The sequence below is a fragment of the Triturus cristatus genome, chromosome 2_2, assembly GCF_964204655.1.
Source record: "Triturus cristatus chromosome 2_2, aTriCri1.1, whole genome shotgun sequence".
In the NCBI taxonomy this organism is placed as follows: domain Eukaryota; kingdom Metazoa; phylum Chordata; class Amphibia; order Caudata; family Salamandridae; genus Triturus; species Triturus cristatus.
The window spans coordinates 670701571-670728315 of record NC_140582.1 but is presented as its reverse complement, the minus strand read 5'-3'; the positions used below and the strand labels follow the sequence as shown (position 1 = coordinate 670728315).

Genomic DNA, 26745 nt, shown 5'->3' with positions numbered 1-26745 from the left:
GACAAAGATCTTCTGGAGGTGACCACCGGTTGGAGTAGTTAGGATGCCTGGGGATGCTGGGGCACCGTCGGTTGGGCCACCCCAGGCCACGGGACGTCGAGTGCAGGGATGTCTTTAGGCGTCTGGTTTTCTTACCAGCTCCGGTCTTGGGGGTCCTCCAGAAAGAGACTGCAGGCTTGGAGAGTCGAGGCAGGTCAGCGATCACCAGATCTCAGTTCAGGATCGCCGGGGAGACCACCTCCTGGTATTGGGCCACTCGATCTCGGCCCGTAGGCATCGGGTGCAGACTCAGTTTTGGCTGGGGCCAGAGTCTGTTGGTGAGCAATTTCGGTGCTCACGGGAGACAAAGTCTTGGGTTTGGAAGGCAGGGCAGGTCCTTCGGGTTCTTGAAGCTGCTGGCTGCAGTGCACACCAGGATTAAGCTATTGCGGGTTCGAGGTGGGAACAGGCCAGTAGTGCTAGGGCCAAGTTAGTAGGCGTCGTCCTCTTCTTAGTTTCAGCACGGCGTCTTCGGTCCTTCTTCTTGGTCGGTACCTTCCTTGGGGTGGGCACACTCACTACTATGCCACCCTGCAGTGGGAGGTTGGCATATGCCTCTCACTGGTTGGCTGGGTCCACCCATCTGCAACATGGTGGGGACTGAGAATTGTGCTTCACCTCGCCTCCCCCACCCGAGAAGTGGGTTTAGCAAATGTGGGCACACCTCCCTTCCTCACTTGGTTTTCCCGCCGATTCTCCCGCCCAAAGTGGGGGTCAGAACCAGTGGGGACCAGTTTCTGGAAGCAGCAAATGGCTGAGGTATCTCACAAAGGTGGCAAGCCTTTGAAGCTTCCCCTTTGTGGACCCTGCTCATTCTGGGGGAGGAGGCTTGGCACCTCGTCCCAGGATGTACATTGTTTCAGACTGAGTGCAGGCTCTCGACCCAGGAGTACAGAAACATGTCTGGTGGTGGAAGCTGACGAGCAGCCACTCAGCCTGGACACTAGTGTTAGGTTGTTTTTCAGGGGGCATCTCTAAGATGCCCTCAGAGTGCATTTTTCAGTAAATCCCTCACTGGCATCAGCGTGGGTTTAATGTGCTGAGAAGTTTGATACTAAACTTCTCCATTTTCAGTAAAACCATTATGGTGCTGAGGAGTTTGTAATGACAAATTCCCAGCACCATATTACTGCTCTTACAATGTCTAAGAATTGACTTGGAAACTGTAGGGGGGACACAGCTCATGCACCGGTACCCTCACCACTGGTATAGTGCACCGAGCTAGAGGGGTGGCTGACCTTTGCCAGGGCAGTGGGTTGCAGGCATGGCACACAGGGGTGTGTGCCATGTCGACTCTTCACTTTGTTCTGCACCAAAACACGCAGCCAGCAATGGTAGTGTGGGTGTGTGCGTGTGTATAAAGGTACAGGGCCTCCAAGGGTGGCACAATAAGTGCTGCAGCCCTTACAAGCCTTCCCCACAGTGCCCTTGGTACCTATGGTACCATTTACAAGGGACTGACCTGTGGCCAAAGAGCGCCAATTGGGGTTTTGTTTTAAATGTAGTTTAGGGAAAGAACATAGGCCCTGGGTATCTATTTGACAGGAACCCCGGGCACACTCAGTCAAAGTACATCAGCAGTTTGGCAAAAAATGGGGGAAACCATGCAGAAATATGGCACTTTTACAGTCACCTACTTGTTTTCAGTAGGTCACCCGTAGGCCTCAAGCAAAGCCAGCAAGCAGATTCATCGCCACTCATAATAACCATGTACCACACAAATACAGACTGCCGGTTGGAGGGGGAGGGGGGGGGGAGAGAGAAAGAAAGCACATCTACTATCTCAAAACAAATTTAAGTAGCTACTCTTTGTCAAGGTACACATTATTTTAACCTTGCTGTTTCATTGGCTCTTGGTCCAAATCCAATACAATGCTTACCAGTTATTTTTTTTGATTGGTAAAGCATTGAGCTGTACTCTCAAGAATGCGTAGAGCATTAAGTTACAGCATTTTGCTTACCACGTTCCTTTTCATTTTTAAATTGTTTCCTCCTTTTCATGACTTTCAGAGTTCGCACATTAAAACAAAATATAATAACAATTATGTATGTTTTCTTTTAAGTTCAATTTCCTAATTCTCCTAATTTCTGGATTATCAATTCTTTTGCTGGGGTCCAAAAATGTTTTCACTATGAACTGGCCAATACGAGGATTATCCTACAGCTTTTGGATCTCTCGCAATCTCCAGTCTTTTTTGTTTCACTTTCATACGATCTACTTGATATCCTTTTTCCCCGATAGTCTAGAAATCTGACACACACACTTCATTCTTAGTGAAGAAAGGTTTCTGTACTGAGATTTGTGCGGACGCTTTCCTTTCTTTAGGATGGGTAGACCAACTGAAGCTCCAAATACATTTTGAATTCATCCAATCTAGCACAACGGTTTGAAGAGAGTTAGACTTCCTCCATTTTTCTGTTACTTTAGGGCTATAAGAGCAGATGCACATTCAACATTAGTCCCAAGTTTAACCTCCTAATTACTTTTTAGAAAGGACGACGACAAGAGCAGTAAACTAACATAACCCATGACTATTTTTCTGAATAGAAGGTAAATAACTAATACTACCAACACTTGACGGGAAATCTTTTTTTTAAAACATATCAAAAAAGCTAAAAGATCCAAGAAAGAAAGTTAAAAACAAATCATTTTAAATACTAGAAAAAGAACATTCCTTTAAATGACAAACTAATAACAAATGTACAGACTAATGTCAAGATCACAATTAACGTATCTGGAAAACAGGATGGGGGATATATACTTACATTACTTCTTGTTGAATATTCAGCAGACAAGTATAAGAATAACTGCTTAACATTCCAGTCAAATATTGGCTGCAGATGTGAGTTGTTAAAGTTAAAGAAAACAAAAAAGTCTGTAACGGTTATTCACCAATTTATGAATCATTATAGATTTAGGATAGACAACAAGTCACAATTCGTGTAATTTCAGAGTTAGAATTGGATTTATTTAACCTCTTTAATCGGAACATGCGAGTACTAAATTGTGCAGAAAAATTTGAAATAACGAATTAAAATAACGGCATGTTATAGTTAACTAAGACCCTGCAAGCGGAGACAGATAAATAAAACTTATAAAATGGCATCAAGTCAAAACAATGCCTGCCAACTAAGATCTAAATTGAAGAATAAAAAATAAAAAATAAACATTACTGCCAAGGAGAGTACAAACCAGGTCCATGACTAGGCATCCATAGCACCTAAAAGAATGACCGCTAGTAAGTCAATGTAACATGTTATCCTCACTTGCCCTGGATCAGTCCTCTTCAGCTGTTGGCTATTTTGGGTCAGCCCCCTTCAGACATTGTTTGTTTGATGTCTCTTACTTTTAAATCAGCTTATAAGAGTATTGTGGCGATTACGGTTTTGCAGTTTACATTCTGTGTAAGCAATTGTTAACAACAGATTCCTTCTATTGGGTCAGACCACCTCTAGCCACTAGCAATCAGCATCACACACTGGCTGTCCATATGATGTGTGTGCGCAGGAGGAGAGGCTGGAGACCGCAAGGCAACTCCTAAAAGAGGGACTGTGTTTTCATTCATAAAGTTCAGCGGGGCAACAGTGTGTGTCATGCTCCCCTAGACCAATCACGAACATGGACTGAACAGAGTTACTGTAGGAAACCTTCAATCAATCAGGGGTTGTAATAGCGCAGCTACTTACCCGTGAGGGTCTGGAGGCACGGGGGCAGCTCCGTAGGGTGCTGTGGTCATCTGAAAAAGCCAGGTCTTGAAGTCCTTCCTGAACTGGAGCAGTGTAGGGCTTTGCCGGAGGTGAAAGGAGGGGGGGGGGGGGGGGGGTTGTTCCAGGTCTTGGCTGTGCGGTAGGAGAAGGACTTTCCACCCGTTCTGGTCTAGTGGATGCATGGAATGGTGTTCAGAGAGAGGTTGGCTGAACGGAGGTTTCTCTTGGGTGCATGGAAGGCGAGGCGGTTGTTTAGGTATGCTGGTCTGATGTTGTGGAGGGGCTTATATGCATGCGCGAGGAGCTTGGAGGTTATTCTTCTTTCGATAGGGAGTCAGTGGCGGTCACAGAGGTGTTTGGTGATGTGGTTGCAGCAGGGGATGTCCAGGATCAGTCTGGCTGCAGCGTTTGATGGTCTGGAGCTTGCGAAGGAGTTTTTTGTTGATTATGGCGTAGAGGGCACTGCCGTAGTCCAATCTGCTAGTGATGAGGGGGTGTGTGACCGTTTTTCTGGATTCGGAGGGGATCCATCTTAACTTTTTCTGGAGTATGCGGAGGGTGTTGAAGCAGGCAGAGGATACAGCGTTAATCTGGCGGTTCATGGGGAGGGAAGAGTCCAGTATGATGCAGAAGTTTTGTGCATGGTCTGTCGGGTTGGGGGGGGGGGGGTGTTCTGAGGGCAGGAGGCCAGCAGGTGTAGTCTTATGCTGAGGGGGTGGAGACAAGGATGAGGACTTCTGTTTTCTCTGATCTGAGTTTCAGGCAGCTGTCCTTCATCCAGCTGGCGATGGCTTTCATCTCTTCTTGAAAGTTGTGACTGGTGATGTTGGGTTCCTTGGTGAGGGAGAGGATGATCTGGGTGTCGTCGGCATAGGAGACAATGTTGAGTCAGTGATTTCTGATGATGGTTGCAAGGGGGGCTATGTAGATGTTGAAGAGGGTCGGGCTGAGTGAGGATCCTTGGGGTACTCCACATCTTGTCTTTGTTGGTTCTGAGAGGAAGGGCTGGAACCTACAGCCCACACAAAGAAATGACATAGAATAAAATTAAGATGAGATGCTGTGCTGCTCATGTCTTTTGTCCTAGGCACATGGATCCTTGAAATACTTAATTTGTACAATTACGACTATTGCGACATATTCAACCAGAGCAATGGACCTGAGGAAACCAGATACTTGTTTGCTGGGATGGATATAAAGTCAAACTTGCAAGCAAGTTAACAGATCTAGCCTTATTAGTCAAGCATTTAATTGCAGGACTTGGAGGACCCCCAGGGCAACAGCAATTACATCCAGATTGTCTGAACTGGTAAATTGAAATGAAACTGAGAACAACATTTTAGACTACAAAAGCAGGAGACATGACTAAGAAGAAATGGAATGATAAAATCACTCGCGTATGTGGAGACACACCATGAATGGGTATGTAAATCTATAACAGTATTTTAATCCAGAGTGCACACGTATAAACAATGTGGAGTAACCAAATGACTACTGGCTGTCAGGAATACAGCACAACAAGAGCTTAGTATAATTTACGAACTGGAGCAGACCCAGAGCAGCTGTTGGAAATATTCATCCTGAAAGTAGATCCAAAACAACTGTTGCATAGCTCAGGGAGGTAACTAGCCCTCAGATAGCTACATGATACAGACACAGACAGACATACACTGTATAAATATTTGTATACACAAACGTTTTGTGTATATGATGTATGAGACACTGCATATGATGCTTTGTAGCATAATGCAAACAAAATATGAAATCAGCAGAATGCAAATTTCAGACTGTTTTATGTATTATTCAATAAAGATATGAAAACAGACACTTACATTAGCACACTGAAAACATACAATCAGTGAAAATGTAATTTAAGGATGTATGTGCAAAATTAAGGACACCAATATAATAGCCTCCTTATAATGTGAAGCTACGGACAATATTTGCTTTGCCAGCAATGTATTCTGGTTTCCGATACCAAAAACGTTTTACTTCAGCTGGAATGGGGTAAAATTGCCACCAGGAGCACTACACCCTCCAGTTATCAAACAATAGAATTTTTTCTCTCCGGTAAAGACCAACAGGGTTTTATGATGGCCGGTCTAATCCTCCTTGAATTTGTGCAGAACGGTGTTTAGGCAACAAACTAAAATATTTTTGCCCTGATGATCCCACAAACCTAACATATTTTGCATATTCCCAACAGGTAGCACATTCAATGAGTTCAGGAACCGCCTAGCCCCACTTTGGTGGGGACAGAAAAATCAGACCTGCAGGTGTTTGCTAAAGAAGTCCCATATCTAGCTAGACCTTTAATTTACTGTACACATTATAGCCAGGTTCCTTGACAAAATTGTGGGAGGAAGGAAAGGTGATTTTAATGGTGGTTACTTGCCTCCACTGGGGAAAGTTCCACAGTGACTCTGGAATTCTCATTTTGCCTCGTCAGATATATGAAGCTCCTGCCATGAAATTGATAGGGTGGAACCATCAGTTAGAAGGGATGGCCAATAAAGAAAATAATAATACAGTCTACTGATGTCTAGAATTAAATTAAAGCATAGAAAACTTGGTGTTGATTCAAAGGGCTTGCAGTTTGCACCAATCAGCTGGCTAAATTTATCAGCAGTAGAAAACACCCTCTGAATGCCAATTAGTGTACTTGTTTGTCCCCTAGCCAAGCTGACTGGTTGCTAGAGAAGTTTGATTCAAACATTTTGACCACATTGAAGCTTCATTAGATCAAACGTGCTTCTGTCTCACGAATGTACAAAGAACCAGGTTTTTAGAAGATATGGCATGTCTTTCGTGACCCAATCACACGGTTGATAAAGGACAAGAGAAGGAGCCTCAGCACTGTGTATCTGGGTTGGTGAAAGTAGCAATGTAAAGAAAATAGGATGAGGAAAGACTAAGCTTTCACAATTTTTCACGAACTGTTCAAGTTCAAAAGTAATTCTTACTTAAATATCCAGGACAAAACCGCTCTACACAAATGTGAGCTTAGGGCATGTGGTCTTCTTCAGAGAGCCTCAGAACCTCTCTCTAGTCTTGCTGCACTACAAGGACTAACAGCACTCACAGTATTTATCAGAGGACCTACATACAGGAATTGGTCTCTGGCAACAAATATTCCTACACAGTGTACTTTCTTAACCCCGAGCCATGTTAAGTTCATCCAAAAATGTCAAGATGTCATCAAGTAAAGCCAGAAAACCACTTACATGAGAGAAATGTTAGTTTATCCAAAAATAAAAGTGTGAAAAGAGTTTTGTCTGGCAGACACAATCCCCTTTATGCTGGGCACCAACCATGAAACTCTCCCCACTTAATACTTCCATTGGGCATTTTCTTGAATATTTACCGAATGACAAATGTTTCAATAAGCGTATCAGATGAAGATTCATTTAAGGCCATAAAGCCCCACACAACAGTTACTACACCTTTTGTTCACATTGTATTGCAATTGCATTTATATAGCACATACTACCCCCAACAAGGCGTCGAAGCACTTTTTTGGGAAGTAGCATGCTACTCCAAAACCCACAAAGGATTAGTGGTGAATTCGTATAGACAAAATATGAAAGTAATTTGAGTGGTGGATATATTAGTCCGTTATTTGGATTGCAAAGGATGGTGGTGGGATAGAGAAGGGAAAAAAGGTTTGCATATATATAGCGCTTGCAACCCGTGATGAGGTGTTGAAGTGCTTTTTCGGTGAGTAGCGCGCTACTCCGCAACCCATAAAGGATTAAAGGTGCATTAGTATAATGAAATATGAAATCCATTGAGTGGTGGACAGGTTAGTCTTATTTGGATTGAAAAGGATAGTGGAGGGATAGAAGGGAAGGATTTAGAATTTGGTTTGCTTGTTTTGGAGCTCATAGCGCAGTAGGTGGCGACTTGGGATGAGTAAATGGGTGGTGGAGGGGAATGAGTAAATGGGAGCTGGAGGGGGAAGAGTCAGAGGGAAGGTTTAGAGAGGCTAGTTTTGGGAGATCGGAATAGTAAAAAGACGTATGAGATGATGCAAAGAGGGGTGGATTAGGGAAGTGTCTTGAAAAGGTTATTTTGGGGATCGGGATGAATGAGAGAGTGGGGGTAATGAATATATTGATAGAGTTAAAGGGCGAAAAACGGTCTAGTGCATTGGTAAAAGTAATAGAAAGAAGCTTGAGATGAGTCAGAGTTGACCTAGAGAATATATTGAAAGCGGTATAGGGTGAAAAATAGGGTATTGCATTGGATATGCTGAATTAGAAGAAAATTAATAAATAAACAGCCCCAAAATTAATAAAGATATAGATCCACAAGTACAGGGAAGGCATATAGATCCATAAAGGATGGTAGTATATGTAGATCAAAGATGCATTAAATAAACTCTGGCTTTCAAGTGTTGTACTTTAAATTAGTTTTATATATATATATCACACTACCAAGGCTCACTAAGAAATAGAAGCAAGTCGAACACAGCTCCGGAATGAAACATCAGCATTTAATAGAGCTTAGCAGCGCTTGCATGCAGTCCGTGAAACGCTATGGCAGACGCGTTTCTAGCCGAAATGGCCGTCTTCAGTGCCGGTCTCAACGGCTGACAGCTTTACCATTGAGTGAGAGTCCACTCCTTAAAAACAGTCTCTCAACTCCTCCCTCATGTCCAGGTGGAAATCATTAGTGCTGCTGGGTTCAGGTGAGCTGCATGCTGGAACTCGTAGTGCAGCGTGGTGCCTAAAACAGTGGTATAGGCTCCCAAACAATCAAGTGATGCCCAAAATTCATGGCGCTGTGATACATGTTACCGCAGCCTTCCTGATAAAGTTGATACTGCTCTTGCTGATGTCGTAGTCCTTATCAGGCAGCTCTCGCCGCCTCCTCTCTCCCCTCGCGCTCATCAACGCCTTGGTGGCAGTAGTTTCTGCTTGGGGGGGCGCCGCGTTTACACTCCTCGTGTTGCACCAAATTTTTGCTGAAGACGCGGTGCTCCTGACCGAGAGGGCGTGTCCTTGTGCCGGACTCAGCAAGCCGGCTATACTCCACTACCAAGGCTCACTAAGAAATAGAAGCAAGTCGGACACAGCTCCGGAATGAAACATCAGCATTTAATAGAGCTTAGCAGCGCTTGCATGCAGTCCGTGAAACGCTATGGCAGACGCGTTTCTGGACGAAATGGCCGTCTTCAGTGCCGGTCTCAACGGCTGACAGCTTTACCATTGAGTGAGAGTCCACTCCTTAAAAACAGTCTCTCAACTCCTCCCTCATGTCCAGGTGGAAATCATTAGTGCTGCTGGGTTCAGGTGAGCTGCATGCTGGAACTCGTAGTGCAGCGTGGTGCCTAAAACAGTGGTATAGGCTCCCAAACAATCAAGTGATGCCCAAAATTCATGGCGCTGTGATACATGTTACCGCAGCCTTCCTGATAAAGTTGATACTGCTCTTGCTGATGTCGTAGTCCTTATCAGGCAGCTCTCGCCGCCTCCTCTCTCCCCTCGCGCTCATCAACGCCTATATATATATTTTTTTTTGCAGATCAATAGTGAAGCAATTGTAGATAGTTATGATAAAAAGATTTACTTACTTATGCAGTCATATACATGTTAAAAACATAGAATAATGTAACTATCAGTAATATGTACATTTGGTAAGCATAACTAATGAATATATATAATAATTTGTTTTTTTAAACAAAAGTATTCTATGAGTTTATACAAAGCAATACACATATATAGGTACATATCTATAGTACAAATAAATGTTTATATACAGAGATATGCTGTATATTTCTATCTATTTGCGTATGGTAGTCGTGCTTACTTTTGGAACTACCGCAGTTTCTGCATAATGCATTTTTAGTTTTTGAAATTTTCATTACATCTTATGTTATACATCTGTGGGTATTTTTTATTTTTAACATGCAGTTTTTAGGGCTCGCCCCTAGCGATGCAGTGCGCAGCACTGCTAGCGCAGGCGAGAGCCCTTTTGTGGAGGCTTCCAAAACGGACCCTGGAAATCGCACACGCTCGTGCGATTCCTTTTGGTCCACGGTATTGGCGTTTGCGGTCGTCTTTTTTAGACAGACAGCACGCAATAGGCCAAAGGCGGTCGCGTTGCTCCGCCCATGGCCTATTGGTGTCTGTTACCCGCGCGCCGACATCTGTTTTCAATTATCGTGCCCAGACACGGGCGCGATAATTGAAAACAGATCGCTCGCTGTGGCATGCGTGCACCACTCGCGGGAGGCAGCCAGAGAGGTCGCTTGTGACGTGGGGGGAGGGGTCACAGAACTTGGGAAAGGGGATAATTCACTGGGCTGACCGTCCCGCATTGCTCCTTTTCGTTTAAAACTACGTTAAACAATTGCAGTGGAAGCTTACAGATTTTCGTGTGCTGGGGTGTTGCTTGTGGAACAATTTAGCACGGTTCTGGGCGCTGGATGGAAAGTGCTTTACAACAAGGTATTTCCCTCACCAATAATGGCGGTTGCTGTACCAGCAGAGCAAACAGCATAAACCATGTTCCATTAACAAACTATCCTCTATTCGCTAACCATGGGGGGAGAAAATCAGTGGTTAGTGCAGGAAAATAAAAGGGCTATAGGCCTCGCAAAGAATACGGGAAGGTGCTCTATAAATACTACACCAAAACCACTATGCACAAGATCACGCGCGGCTTAGTGATCTAAGTTGAACCCTTGAATGCCCTCCTGCAAAATAGTTCAACCCAGTTAGTGCATCGATGGTGAAAGAGAAGGTATCCTGGGATCGAAGTTTGAATCTACCTCAATGGCAAAATCGGAAAGGGAGGGTTGCACAGTGGTGGAGTGCAGGCAGATGAGAGGCCAGAGATGGAAAGAATGGGCGGGCAGGCTGGCAATAACGAAGTGGGTAAGGGATAAATGCAGGCCACTTTTCTGCCGCAGTGGGGGTCTGAGGGTTTTGGAAAATGCAGCACAACAAGAAGTCGAGGGTGTGGCCTAACGGCAGCAAGAGCAGGCGACTTCGAAGCTGAGGAACCTATCGAGTCTGGGCAGGAACGCTAAACATCCTGTGATGCTGGGCAAATCACTCAATCTACCCCTGCCCAACAAAATGAATGTGTCAGTCTGTAATGCAACTGGTGCTCATGTAAAGCGCTCGGATGGCTTCGGGTCAAGTTAGCCCTATTTAAAACTCAAAAAAGGAGTGTTTTTTCTACGATTTGAATGGAGGCCCCGCACATTTCACAGCAGAGAGGTTGTGGGCAGGGGCCTGCCCTCTTTCTGTGCCTCTACTTTTTGCATCTCGTTCGCCTGCCTCTCCCTCCTCTTTCTCCGCTCTGTCATCCATAGAGCTGATGTTTTATGTTTTCTTGATAAAGGCACTTCATTGCCGGCTCTGTGGAGGACAATCCAATAAAAGCTGCATTTAACAGCGCGCCTGTTGTTGAACCCGGAGCCTTGCCAACATTAAGGCTGGGGATTGCAGATACTTCAATGGAGCTGAGGCTAATTGGGCATTTCAGAAACAGCTGATGTCACCATTTGTCCCTGACATGGTCCAGAAGGAAGGGAAAGTGGCCCTTGTGGGCGATACCATCATTTTCTTGGCTTCCAGGAAAGGAAATGCGAGTATTTAATTACTAGACAGCTTTGGAGAGATCATTTTACAAGAAGACTTCCTGGTCAAGGTTCATTCAATGTTGTCAGTCCAATGTCCCCTGGTGTTGCTTAAGCTAGAGGAGTGATTGATGAGGGCCTGTTTTTGGGGGGCATTGACAGCCCCCTACGAACACCAACACCCTAAATCCCACAGAAAGTCCCTGGAAATGCACACTCGAGGCAACCCAAACTGTGTGATTCCCATCTAAACAAGCATTCGCAATGCAATAGGTCTCGCATTTGCCAGATTTTGAGCGATTGCCATTGTAATTGACAATGCCTTTTATTTATGTTTAAAAAACCTGCAATAATAAAAGATAGTCATTTTACAATACCAATAGGTAAACGTTTTGAAAATGCGAGACCTATTGCATTGTAAATGCTTGTTTCTACTTACTACTTGCATAGGTAAGCCTTCACTTCAACTAAGCTAACAAACCACAAATAAAGAGTAATCTAGAAATACAATGGTCCATTAGGAAGCTTCATGAAACACTTGTGGGGTAGCTGTTGCGTTGCATCCAAGTGGCAAATACAGCCTATAACCACATGGCCTAAGGAATAACAGCATGCAAACTTTGCAAATTACATTTAAATTGCATTAAAGCAAACCATACCAGGATTGCTCACCCAAGACATCAAAGCCTTCTAAACAGCACAGAAACGCTCACCAACAGACACCTCAAGTGCCTCCCACTCATATGCTACGCTTCTGCGATTTCATGTTCTGCTGCGGAGATAATAGGTTTAATGTTGCAATGTCCTGCAGAAACTGCAATAGATTTTGTGATGTAATATCCTGGGACAAATGTGATAGGCTGAGCGATATGAGTTTGCCACTACAATTCAGTTCTGGGCTTACAGTTAACATGGGAATTCATTCCGAGAGCTGGACTCTCATCTAACCTCAATTGAACCAAATGGACTAAAGTTGCTGATAAAAATGTTTTTAGATGGGAGACAGGAATTAGAATATGATCAGCCTGTTGAAAATGAATAATTAAGTAGATTAGGTAGATTTATGCTCCCTTTTTCAGCTGCATATTCCTCACGTTTAGTAACATCATACCCTGCTACTGAGGTCATATCCAAGTGCAGCTGTGATAGGATCCCAGTGAACATGCAACAGCAAAGGTGGTAAGAACATAGACTTTTACTGTGTATTCTTGATACTTTAAAACTGCTGTGTTTTTCTATCCATGATTGCTTAAATTGAAATCTTGGTTTCTGTGCAATCTGTACTTTTAGACCTTTTCAACCCAACTAACAAACATGTTCACCGCTCGAATTATTTTCATATTTCCCTATACTAATTATCCACTAATCAAGTTTCAGTTCCGGAGCACTTGCTACCGGCCGAAAAGCGGATCGACACCCCATCAGGGGTTGAAAGTGTTATATAAATGCGAAACCTTCTCTCTTCTACCCGTTCACTATCCTTTTTCAATCCCAAAAAACTCACCTACCGCTCAAACTAATTTCATATCTCCCTATACTAATTCACTACTAAAACTTTACGGGTTCCGGAGTAGCGTACTACTCGCAAAACAAGCGCTTTGACGCCTCATCAGGGGTGTGTTAAGCACTATATAAGCATGCAATTACAAACAGCATATGCTCTGTGCAAATAAAGTCAATATCGCACTACAAACGATTTCATTCATGCTGACCAGAAGATTATTAGCCATCTCTCTAATAATTCACATTATGTCCCCCATTTCACAGACTTCAGCACACATACTTAAACAAAAAAATGCTTTAAGGTTGAGGCAGGAACCCAGAATGAATTCTCAGAATAAGCATGTATTCTGCCTATAATACACATCACAAGATATTTCCTTCCAAAGGTCCGAGGACAAAGAATAAAAAAAACTTTAAACATTAAGTTGACAATGGTCATACATACAGAAAATTGTTGTACCTTTGGCAAGAGAACAGATATCAATTAAACTAATGAAATCTGCTGATGGTTTTGGTTGAAGAAGGAGATCAGTCATGGAAGAAGCATCAGATGGTGGTAATTATAAAATGTCTTGGAAGTAAAATGTATAATGTGGGGGGAGTAAAAGAATCATGCACGCTGTGTTTTTGAAGTAAAACGTAGGAATGGAAGAGAGAGGAAAATGCTCTAAAAGTCATCAGAATAGAAAAACATTAATGAGAAATATCCACACAATAACCATCCAAAACTTTCAAAAGAAGAAATACTGTAGACAATCCTTGGCAAATATTGAATTTTTGTTGCATATCTTGCATGATTCGAAATGAAGATTTGTTACTTAAAGGATATTTGCATTGATATCAAACGTGATGAATCCCAAGTCACTTTGTTCTCGTGGTCCAGTAAAATCTTCAACATTTTTCCTGAAAAAGATATGTGAAATTTAAAATCTACAAGTGTGCTTTCCTATAATGGCCACTAAGACAGTTGCACATAAGGAATAAGAGCTGATCAGATACAATCTGTCCTCATGCAATGAAAATGGCACAGCGCATTAACTTTCCAAAGTCAAAACTACACTTTATAAGGCTGTCCCACCTAAAAGACTTCCTAAATTATCGATATACTTCGTCTTTCATTAAATGACAGCGCGAGATATTAAAAATAAATATGTCAGACATCACCATCTTCCACTAGGTCCAACAGATATATATTTTTTTAAATTATAATTCAGTCCACCAACGAAAGCCAACATTATAGATTGGACCAAACTGTAAATTAAACTATCTGCTAATCTATTTCAACACTGCAAGGAATTTCAAGTGACTGGCTCACAAAACTAAGACTAAAGATTAGCACCAGGAACCAGACACGACCATCTTCAAACACCACCTTGTAGACCCCACTGCAAGGAAATATGGGACAAGAGATATTAGTTGAGTAAACCCAACAACTGACAGCAAAAGGGCCTCTGAAAAGTTTACACAGAACGGACTGCACTAGGAGGGTTTTCTCTAGCCCATCTAACACTTCAAACCTCATCCACTAGTAAACATTCACCACAGAACGCTTCACCATAAGGATATTCAAAAGCAAAAAGTGTGCATTCGCTCTTCTTATAACGAATGCAACACACACTGCAACTATGATAGTTCTGTAATGAGCTGGCTAATTCCTTCACCAAAATCTATTGCCAAGCTGAAAGACTGGGAAAGCTAGCAGCGAGATTGGGAATCCTGGAGAGTCACTGATCTGTCCAACTCCAGCAAAGGACATTAGCAATTCGAGACAACCAATGCTTGCAAAGTCAAAATGCCGATCAATCCGGTGAGCAGCGGGATTGCTGAAATTTCCAAATACAGATAGTTGAATTTAGGCCTGTAACTGCTTCAAACGTCATCCTTCTCTCATGTTTTTTCATCATGCTGTATTTGCTCCACAATAAAACAAGCACTTTTTTAAATGTCAACTGCGCTATTACCAATGATGCCACAAATCTGTTATTGGCCCATACAAGGTATTGCCTCCTCAGGTAGCGCATTAGGACTACACTATCCATATTCAACGACATACATATTCAAAGTTCTGTTATATCTGGAAATTCGAGTGATACATTAATAACTCATAAGCAAAAATAGAGCCCTTTCAATCACTGCGATCTAGAGTTTACTGTAAACGTTCTGATCACTGAATCACTTCAATTAACTGCGACCCTTTAGTTAAATTGGTACGTAAATCTGTATTAAAAGATTTTCAAGGGTATTAAATAAGGTTGTATAAAAAGTTAAGTATTTATTACGCAGTTATGTGCCTGCCTTCAATGACGTTACTGGAAGTGTTGGCCAAAACAATGTCTGGGGAAAAAATCATGGCTTTAATTTAGTACATTCAGAGCAGTTATGGCAGCCATTTAGTCAAGGTAGACAGGCATTTCAGAAACAGATATAAAGTCTACAACTACACAAGGGCCAATACAAATCTGTGAAATGCAGTCAGATTAAATGAAAACCAGAATAAACACGCATGGTAGGAAGCTGGCTCCTTATTTAGTATATCAAAACAAGATATACTGTTGATGGAGCAAGGTTTCGTATCTAAAGAAACTTGCTTGTATGCAATCCTCTCAAATAACATGTAACCACGTAACCAACGCGTTTTGTAAATACTAACATTGCATTAAACAGGACATACAGTATCAAGGGGAAGCTTTCCTATGTGTATTACTAACAAGTAACCAGAGTGTCTTAATATGGCCGCCAAAAACACAGGAATATCATTGCGCATGCGTCTACTGCATCTACTTAGTATGACGTATTCCGTCGCTTGGTGGGAAAACTTTGCAGCTGCACAATAGCTTTAAAAATAGCCGCTTGAAACTCACATATTAACACATATGCTACTGCTTGAACTAAAACTCGTAAGTTCTACTAAACCCTAATACAAAAGATTTAAATATGTAAATGGGGATAGAGTAGAGATAAGTGGTATACAGTGAAATCATTTATTGTCACATTCTAACGTGTCTTTTTCTAACTTTATTATTAGTTTACATTTGGGTCTCGGAGGGTGACTGAAAATTCCTACCCACTTGATGTTCACGCAGGCGCACAAGAACCTACTGAAAACCCTGTGACAGCACCACTTAAAACCCAGCCAAGGCCACATTGAACTGAGACGCCTGGGAAAAGGAACTGTTGACCTGAACACAGGAAGAAAAGAAAACATGGTTGCAAAAATGTATTGATCATAGTGTGAAATGCGGGTGGGAATAAAGCTATGGGAAAGTAAATTAAGGGGCGGAAACATAGAACAATGGTTCACAGTAAAAGCATAACTTTTAATATGGTGTGATGAACTCACCTCCACGCCCTGATCGATCGTAATAGGGGAAAACACAAAAATTGCAATATTGGGGGGAGGTACATGAATACAGAATAGTATAATTGAGGTAAGTTAGCTATAGACTTTGTCAGACTTGTCAGATCCACCAATTTGACTCGTCACCGACCCAACGTGTACGCTGCTACTTTGTCTGAGACGCTGTCTCAGACCCTGCTGCTGCCAGAAACTCTGCTCGAGAATTTGAGATACTGATCGCTTATCTGATCATCTAGAAGGGGATTTCGGAAGAGGGACACCCAAGGAGAGTAGTATCAGAGAGGGGTGCGACGCTGGCGTTGCACTTAGAAGAGGTCACCTTCTCAGATCCAAATCTGTCCAATTCCCTGTCTGCATCCTGTCCTGGCAGATTCTATCTGGCTTATCTTCAAAGAGTTGGGTTCATCTATCACCTTAGGTAAATATAAAATCTGCGAAGATTGTCATTGTACCTGCTCTCGCTCTCTTCCTTTTCAGGTACCATCTTCATTGATCATTATTATGACTAATGTTTTGTTTGACTTAATTTTGTCTCTTGTAGTAATGTGTTTATGCTGTGATTGATTTTGACTCACAAAATTATTAATTTAGATAAAGGTTTTCCAAACTCTGAGGTTGTGGTTATTTCAAATATAAGATAAATGTCATTTTCTATCTTAAACTATCTCAGAAACCGGATTCATCGAGAATGGAATCATTAAGGAAATAGAATTGGTAAAGGTGAAATTTAAATTTCAGGAACAACTCAAAAATTGATATCCGCGGGGTTTGCTAGCTGATTTGTGTGAATGGTTTGGGCTCAGGTGAGTATGTAGGTAAGTGTGCGTTTCACCCGAGCTGGTGATCCGCGCTCTATCACTGTGCAAAGCTTCCAGGGGGTTACCTTACGAGTGAATAGGGTTTGCTCTAGCTATCTCAAGGTGCTCGTTTAGGCGGTAGTGTGGTCGAGCAGCCTTAGGCTTATCAGAAAGGAGTGTTAAACATCTGCAAATACACACACTAGTCAATAAATGATGCACGCGACTCAATAAGGAGATCCACACCAATTTATAAAAATAACACATCTTAAATATGTTTAGGCACCAGAATCAATACAATCAGGTAAGTACGTTTTTCAAGAGAAATACTTTTGCATTTAAACAGTCAGCACTTCGTTCATTTTTCACAGGCTCCAATGTTATCCTATGAAAGGAAAAACAAATACGGGATACGAGTTCTTTGCAGCAACTTACGAGACCAATCTCCGGCACCTGAGGTGCTTGGGGAAGGTCCAAGGCAGCACCAGCATTTCACATCCAGCAGCTGGTTGCAGTGGTGACAGTGTCAGGTGCCCAATGCAAGTCAATAGGGGTCAGTCTTCGCCAACATATGCTGCAGTATTTGGCTGGAAGGCTGAACTACCACGACGGTTCAGGTCTTGGTATGCTAGGGGACATCAATGGTGCTCTTCTCCTGGGGCCGGGGCCACCAGGTGCAGTGGGTCTTTGAGGTGTTGGTTTTTCTCATCCGGAAGCACTTACTGTTGAGGGGGGCCTGCACGCTGAGGCGACTTCGGAGAGTTCACGAGGGGTGTACCACCGTGACACTGTTGGCTCACTTCGACTCGGGGGCTCGGGTGCAGTGGTGGTTTGTGGTGCCGGGATTGTGCAGTCTCACAGCTTGGTCTTTGGTACCTGCAAGACGCAGGGAAATAGCTCTACTGTTCCACAAGAGTTCCTCAGTCTTTGGAGAACTGCTGGCAGTCCTACCAGGCTTTTGGAGGATCATCAGCTTGCAGGGCAAGCTGACTTTGGCACAATTGACGAGAATAGGCGAACAGGCAAGAGCTGGTGCCAAGTTAGTTGCTTCTTCTGCAATTCCTGCTTTCGCTGCTCTTCGGCCTATCTTCTTTTGGTCGGCAAGATCCGATTATCTGGTGCCGGGGGATTCCTGTAAATACTGCATTTTTGAGGGGGGGGTGGGTTAGGAGAATGTAGGATAGTAGCCAATGGGCTATATACCCTTGGGATCACTACAACCCCTATATGACCACTTCCTCGGGGAGATGATCATAACCCCGTCCCGTACTCCTGATGTTGCTATCACCAAGATGGCTACCTTTAAAAAGTCACATCCACTTCAAGTAGCCCACCTTAGGGGTGGCACAAGCCTGAGGGTGGATGTTCGACTATCTAATCTCCCCACCCGTCATGGTGCCAAGTGGTCAGCTTTTCTCAAGGGAGTGAAACCAGATTCGCATACCAAAGGTGGTAGGCCCTTTGAAGCTCCTCTGCCTTAGAATGCTAATCTGCAGGTCATCATTTTTGAGGAAGTGTACCATACCCCCTGCCTGAACAGGCTTGGTTTATGGCCCCCCAGAGAGCAAAGGCCCTCACCCTTGGGGGTCAGAAACTCATCTCTGGTGGCAAGCTGGGTAGAACCGGTAAGTCAAAAGATGCCCTTCGTGTTAATGTATTACTAAACACGACACTGGCATTGGTGCGGGCTTATTAATACAAGATGTTTGATGCCAGAAATCCCTATTTTCAGTGAAGCCATTGTGTAGCTGGAAAACTTGTTTTCTCCAGTGTCCAGTACATTCTTTCAAAATGGCTTCCCTGATCACTTGTTCTGGCAGCAACGATACTGACAAGCATAGGAACAGATCTACTCCCAGTTATCATCTCACATGTAGTTTAGTACACCCTGCCTTAGGCCGGTAAGGCCTATTGTAGGGGTGACTTACTTACACCACATGCAGTGTCGGCGGGCAGGGCACACAGGCTGTGTGCCATGTGTTTTCACTTTTGTCTGCACCAAGACACGCAGCCTGAAGTGGCAGTTTGCATGGGCTCAGTGTGGGGGCCCTTAGGCGGCACAATTTGTGCTGCCGCCCTTAGGGACACTCTTTAGTACCTCAGGCCTTTGGTACTAGGGGTACAATTTACTAGGGACTTTCAGAGGGTACTAAATGTATTGCCAGTTGGGGGAAATAACTATACAGTTTTGGAAAAGAGCTCTAGCACTGGGGGCTTGGTTAGCAGGAACCCAGTGCACTTTCAGTAGAAATCACATCCAACCAGGCGAAAAGTAGGGGTGACCATGTCGAAAACGGAGCTTTCCTACATGAATTGACAACACAAATCACATTTGCTTAAGTATAGTGAAAATGTTTTACCAAGCTTCACTAACACAGGTAAGAAGCCAAGATGGCCGCCGAGTAGTAGCTCCTCCCGGGAGCTCACGGGTAAGGGACTACCAAATCGGTAAAAATCCCTTTGTTTACCCGTCCATCCACCACCAATCTACTTACTTCTAACTCCCTTTTGCATCGAACTTGGTATAACAACGTGGCTTACCTTCAGAGATGAACACCAGGGACTCTACGTTACTCTTCATCCTGCCCGCCTCGCCGCTTTTCCCCAGGATCAAGCCCTCTGAGCTGGTGTTACATTAAATCAGGGCTGTTCTACCATCGGACAAGCCGCTCCATTGCTGGACGAATTTTCCTCTGGATTAGGTGTGTTCCTGCTTTGTCGCCTGCTCCTCATTGGCGCCGACACTGAGGAAGCCCAAAGTGTTGTTTTCACCCTGGCCCCCCACCACTGGGACTGCTTGCTGGCTCGCCATGTGGGAAACCTTTCGGCTCGAGCCGCCACCGGAGCTCGGGGGCCGGATCTGTGCCCCACCCCCTCCCCCCACCCCTCAGCCCTCGCCCTCTGGTGATACCGCTGTTGATCGATTGATGAGCCTCCCGAAATCCGCTTTATTTACCACCGGTGCACCTGGACAAGATTTGCGGGCTGCCCCCTGCCTCGCTGGCTTGCTAGCTGCCTACTCTGCTTGTTCGGCGAGTCCTCCGAAGGCTTTTGGCTCCACAAGATGGCGATGACCCTGCTTCCTAGTGAGGCCACAGCGCTGTTTTTGGTCACATCCGAGGCCATCCTTGTTTTCCACCCGAGCGGTCTCTCGTGGTCTAGGGCCGGTGCCGCTCCCTGCCGCCATGCAGCCCTCATCCTCGATGGCCATGGCGAGTGGATTCTCTAACTCCGCTCCCGATTCCCCAGTGAAGCTATAGTCGAACTATGTTTAGGCCGCGTTTGTGGCCCTTTCATGTTTTCCACCCAGCTTCCTGGGATCGTGGTCTGCTCTGCCGTCAAATCTCTTAATGAGTGCGCCTCTTAATGAGTGCGCCTCTCAATAGCGCTGCCCAGAGGTTGAGTTGCTGTCTCCCGCCGGTTTGGCAGAGTTGGACCCTTTGTTTGATCTTGTTTTCCTGACTGGGCCGATGCTGAGACACGGACGCTGGACCGTCCTGGAGACCTGCCATGACAGGAAGACTCGCTGGCAAAAATTGACTACCTCGAGGCGCCCTGCTTTGGCAGCCAGAAGCACACAGGGAAATCCCAAAGCAATAATCCCAAGTAATATTGGTGCGCCCATAGGGTTTGCTAATTTAACATGAATCTCCTCGGCGCAAAGTGAGTTGCAAAACCACAGATAAAAAGAAAGCCTACAATACTAACACTTACTCATGTATGTATGAGACCGAGCAACATGGCCGATGCCCGGTGGAGCTGCCTTGACAGCTATAGAGATCGGCTCTGGTTTACCCCCTCGGCTGTCACCTATCCAGCTGGGCATTGGACACATTTCTCCTCGTCTCTCCACCGTCCTCCCTTCCTCCCCCACCTCTGACGAAATTACCTATGATCTGAAAACAATGGAGCTCATCTCAGCCCTGAATCTTTGCTCATAAGCGACTATGATCTGCGATCTCCTGTTCTCCTTCCGCCTTCATCCTTTTGCTGCCTTCCTTTACGATGGCTCTCCCCTTGCTGTTCTGCCTGGCCTGAGTTGCGTTCCTTATTCCCTCTCTTTCCCCCCCATTATCTTCTCTAACCCAAAGGACTTGTGTTTCTTTTATGCTATGCTCTATTTATGCATAGGACCATGTTACATTGTGTTTCTGACTAATTGTTGTTTTTTCCATGCTCTTGCAAGCTTCCCTCACATAAACACAACAGACAAAGCACAGGGCACGCAACAGTTCCAGATTGCCTCCTAAACTCAGAGAGAGAGATGGGAATATGTGGCCACGTGGGCTGGGTGCATGGATTTTTAGGAGTCGCCTACGCAGCGCGCATGCGCTGCATAGGAGGGCCTTTAGCAGTCGCTCTGCTCATTTTCAAGAACACACTCGTGCTTGTGGCAGCATCCACCTTGCGGGAGCGAGCAGGCGCGCTTCTTGTTTAAATAGTTAGCCACAAAGTGACCTTCAAAAGTGTTTTTGTTGCAATGAAAACTATGCCAGATAACTCACTTGACAGGTTCGCTCAGCAGGTGATGCAAACGTGCAAGTCTAATTTGTGCCTAACCTAATAAACCTTTTCCCATTAGTAACTCTGATCTAGCATTCCTAAATCACAGGTATCTTGCTTGTAGTACATTTTTATCAGATTTCATCCAATTAAAATACTTTTTTTTTTGTTAGTTTTTTTTTTTAACTGATGCTATTGTAATCTCAGAGTTCTGATTTGTTGCGTTTCCTTAATGGGAGAATATGACAAACCACCAGACGAACCTCACCATTGTAGAGAAATGCACACATTGAAATATGCTCCGAGGAAATGCGAAGTGTAAACTTCTGTTTCGTCTTGTTTGAGTGATTCAGTTCCAAGCGAATGGTATGGATGTTCGGTTGAGTGAGGGATGAATTTTATCGACACCGGAACCACTTGCAGTGCCCCTCCCCCCCAAATCATGATGTTCATCAAAAACGGTGCAAACTACTCTAACGCCCCAAGATTACAGATTGATGCAGAGCCACAAAGGGGATTCCGCTCGAAGAAATCAACATTTGGCCCCGAGACACGATCTGCAATGTAGATCCAATTATTATGCACTCTATAATGAGCGTCCAGTCCTTCCCAGGAAACAAATCCTATGGTTCGCCCCCGCAGGGCCACGCTCGGTCATGTCTACTTTTCCCATCACGAGGTGGACGGGCATTTGCCTTAAAAAGCGTCAGGCAACCAGCGGCCGGTGGAGCCGGCTGATCTAGGGTAAGGCTGGTTGAAATGTGTCTAGGACTACTATATACACGAAGATTGCGCTTGGTTGGAAGGAGGTTGACTTGTAGTTTGGTCTGTGTAGGATGCATTAAAGGGGCAGTGAAATAGAAGAGGACCGAGGCATAGAACGATTCAGCGTTATATTCTTGTCCCTTGCATTGTTTTGGGATGAGAGTGTGGCCTGTGCGGGAAGCAAAGGACCGATTTTGGAATTGGGGGAACCGGGTTCGATCCTCGGCGTCGGCTCAGCATCCTGCGATTCTGGCACATCACTTAATCTCCCCGTGCCTCCCAAACAATTAATGTGTTCTTGTAACTGGTGCTCATGTAAAGCCCTCCAATACCTTAAAGCCCTCCAATACCTTCAGGACGAGTTCGCGCTATATAAATCTGCAACAAAAAACCCAAAAATAATAAAAGAGAAGCAAAGTCGTTTATAGTGTTTATGGAAGCACGGATTTATTCTTGCCCTCCTAGACCAGAGTAGACCTAAGTTTGTGTGACTCAAGTCTAAAAACCGGATACGTTGTGGTGGTTAAACCACACAAGGATATTTAGGAAGTGGGACTTTTTGTTTTCTCCGAGGTGCTGTCTTTGTCTTCTACGTTTTTTCTTATTATTCATTTACTTCGAGGATTGTTTGATAAGGAAGGCCCTTCCTTTCCATTCCAGCCTTTGTGCGGCTTCCAGTGATAGGCCGGCCTGCCTGCTGGAGCTGGGTTTGCTCCCCTGACTAGAGCCTCATACAATATTGCACAGTGCGTGGGGCTCCCTCCAGGTGACAGTGCCTGTCGCCTTTCTACGACCCGCATTCTACACGACTCAGGGGCCTAGCGGCTGAGTGCTTGGACAGTGGAGGAGGCCCCCCAACTGTGAACCGGCCCGGGAGGGCGTTGCTGGTCTGCGGAGCCGCCTGCCCTTCTCTCACCACCTCCTGGTCCCTCCTGTGGGGCCTACCCCAAGATTTGGCCTCCGCCTGTGCTCCCATCTCTCCTGGCGGTGTAACTGCAAGGCCAGCTATCGCACTGGGCGGCGAGGACTGCAAGATTGCGGCTCCCGCCCCCAGGGGGGCTAGCTGTGGCCCCGGGACTGAGGAGTGCCTGCAGGTGGGTGAGCCCCGGTGACAGAGGAGGTTCGGGGACATATGTTGGGGGGCCCCCCTGAGCGCGTGGGAGGTCGGCTGGGGTGTGGACCAGCTTCATGTGGCCCCGTCTGCCTCTAGTCCAATCTGAGTACTTTCCCTCCCACTTCATCTGGACCGCGCAGGAGTGGACTCGGTCCCCCCAGGCCCTGCGGCCAATTTGTGGGACGCTATATAGCAGGCAGTGGTCCCGGGCCGGGGGTGGCTCCAGGAACATCAGCCGCATAAATCGAGCGCCGGGGGGCTCGTGGCTGGGCCTGTTTGTTTGATGAACCTCCGGCTCACCATCACTCTGAGCGCTGGATCTGGTGCGAGGAGGGGGGGGGGGGGGGGGGGTCTCCTGGCCCTGCCCATTGCTTCGCCGCTGTTTCACCATTGCCTGAGCCCCAAATTTCGATTTATCTCTGCCTGGCTGTTGGCCTCTCTGCTCCTTCCCCATCCTGTACTGGAGCCAATCTGAGCGGCAATGGATCTGGTTGTGCCTCTCCTTCGTTTTGGCCATTTCTGTTATATGACTTTGTTCTATTTGAAGGGGACTGCCGCCCTCTGCTGAGGGGACCACCGGCGAGGAGGCTGGGAACCGGCGGCCCCAGGGGTTGTCACCATCGGGAGAACCAATGGGTCGGCGAAGGGCTCAGCCACTCAAACTAAGATGGACCGCTTCATCACATCGGAGCGACTAGGGGCCCCGCTGAGCAAGAGCCTCCGCGGATTTGTGTACTATATTACAGGCAATCCACGCCTCACAAACCTCAGTGGAGGGCAAGATCCCTGAAGTACGTGTAAACATGACCCTCATCCAGCAGGACCTTCGAAATGCCACTGACCGGATCAAGGAGACTGAAACCCAAATCTCTACTGTAGAGAATGACATCGTGCAACTCAAGGGACAATTGGCCCGTCTCCAGTCGCACACCCAAGAATTGCACCGCCGAGCGGAGGATGCGGAAAACGGGTCCTGGCGCCACAACCTCCGCCTGGTGGGATTTCCGGAGGGAGCGGAGCAGGGCCTCACAATGGACTTCCTGGACAAGTGGCTACGGTCATGGGTCCCCAAGGGCTCTCTCTCCCCACGGTTCGCGATCGAGCGAGCCCACAGATCCCTTCCCTCTAAACCACCACCGGGTGCACCTCCTCGACCAGTCATAATGCGGAGTCTCAATTTCAAAGATCGTGATGTCATCCTGGCTGGAGCCCGCAAACAGCAGCGGCTCCATTACGTAATCATGATCTTCCCGGACTATACCCATGAGGTCCAGGGTCAGCGTCGATCCTTTGGTGAGGTGAAGCAAAAACTGGAGGGCGCTCAACATCCAATATCGGCTCCTTTTCCCGCCACGTCAGAGTGGTGTTCGCTAATAAAACCTTGTTTTTTGTCTCTCCTACTGAGGCAGACCTGTCCATCCCACACCTTTTGCCCCCCCAGCCGCAGCGCAACCACCCCCGAAGGCGCCGAGGGCCGAGACGGGCCCGATCAGACTCCCCGCTGGGCCACTCCCAACAACCAACGCTGCTCTCCGGGAGTCTTCGGCCGGGAGGTGCTCTGGCCGCCTGGAGTGTGGAGGTGCTTCGCCTCTGCCTTCTCGATCTTTCAGATACTGACCTCTCATGTAGCCTGATGCTCCTGAGGGACCCTGCCTGATCTCGTCCCTGCCTGCCGGGCCTGGCTCTGCAGCCGGGGACTGTGTTGTGACTTCTGCTTCTTTTTCCTCTGATGATCTAGTTTATGTACATCCGGTCATGAAGAGGGGTCCTCCACGCTTTCCCCAAGCGTTTTAGTTTGGTCTTGTTTCACTTGTTCATTGTTGGGGCAACAGATGCTTCTGTTCCCGAAGTGTGGGGTGGGGAGGGGTGGGTGGGGACCGTTGTCCCATGTGGTATTTCGTTTTTTTTCCCATTATTCCTTAATTTTGTTACACCTACACTTGCATTGCACCCAGATTTGCACCCGACACAGTACACAAACTTCCCTCTGGCCACTACACTACGCCCTCAAGCGCCCCTTCTTGATGTAGGCCCCCCTCTCGGTCTCTAGTGCCACCATCCCACCATGCCTGATACACCTCTATTAAGCACTTCTCTATGCATCATGTCCTGGAATGTTAATGGCCTCCTGGACCGTTTCAAGCAGATGGCTGTCTTGCGCTACGCGAAACGCCTTGGGGTGGACATATTATTGCTACAAGAGACACACTTACTGGGTAACCAGTGCCCCTTTCTGGCGCGCTATGGATACGACTGGGCGTGGCACTCAGAGTTCACTCGGGGATCCCGAGGGGTGGCGATTCTGGTGAAGCTCTCTCTTCCCCTTATCATTGTACAGACAACCCTCGATGTCCAGGGTACATTTGTGGCCCTCAGAGGTACATTACACGGGAGCCCCATCAACCTTGTATCGCTCTATTCTCCTCCCTCCATGCTAACGGTGACACTAGCCAAATCCCTACCATTGGGTCCCACTTATCTTGGGGGTGATTTCAATGCGGTCTCCTCACCTGACCTTGATACAACTGGACCCCCTTCCCGCAGGCGAAGCAGCCGAGTCCCTGGGTCTGTGCGATGCTTGGCATATATGACACCCACATTCTAAGCAGTTTACACACACTTCAGCAGCACATCACAAGCAGGCGCGTATTGACGCCATTTTCGTTCCGTCAACAGATTGCCTTACGGTTCAGGATGTCGCCATCCTCCCACATGGTATCTCAGATCACTCCCCCGTAACGATTTACGCGGGTCCTCTTCCAGCCTTCATGCGGCAGACATGGAGACTTAATGCCTGGTTCCTCCAAGACAGGGAGTTCCGGAAGGTGGTGGGTCAGGAACTCAAACAATACTTTCTTTCGAATGACGGATCCGTTTCCTCTCCGGGCATTCTGTGGGAGGCGGGCAAGGCCACGATTTGGGGGGGGAGGGGGGGGGGGGGGAGGGGGGATTGCTAAGGGCCAGCTTAACGTCAGCGGCAAGCCCAAGTAGAACAAATTACCAGTCGGGAGGCGCAGGTTTTGCGCCTCGAGCGGGTCTCTACACAGTCGCCAGACGCCCTTGAAGCCAGACATCTTGCCCGGCTCTGGTCAGAAATCAAGCAGTTGTCGCTGGATGCGGCCAAACTCCTTTGGCGTTCATCTGTGGCCAGGGTGTATGGTTGGGGCGACAAGAATGGTTCGCTCCTCCATCTCCTTGCCACATACCTCCGGACAAACCGCATCATTCCCGAGGTAATGGCGCAGGACGGCTCGTTGTGCCGTTCCCCAGAGGGGATGGCCCGTGCCTTTGCCTCCTATTACCATCGACTTTACGAGGCCAGACCCCCATCCCTTTCTCTCGCAGACATGTTGGGAGGTCGGGGGTG

The 26745-nt window shown here is 46.2% G+C and overlaps 1 protein-coding gene across 1 annotated transcript in view; it reads right to left on the bottom strand.

The window, feature by feature from the left end:
* The window catches only part of SPCS3 (signal peptidase complex subunit 3), a 71546-nt gene that overhangs the window by 32129 nt on the left and 12672 nt on the right, over positions 1 to 26745 (bottom strand). Inside the window, exons 2-3 of the mRNA XM_085641865.1 lie at positions 13671 to 13744; positions 2806 to 2882 (exon numbers count right to left, since the gene is read on the bottom strand). Of these exons, the coding sequence (XP_085497991.1) occupies positions 2806 to 2882; positions 13671 to 13744 (151 nt within the window). The remainder of the gene's footprint in view (positions 1 to 2805; positions 2883 to 13670; positions 13745 to 26745) is intronic.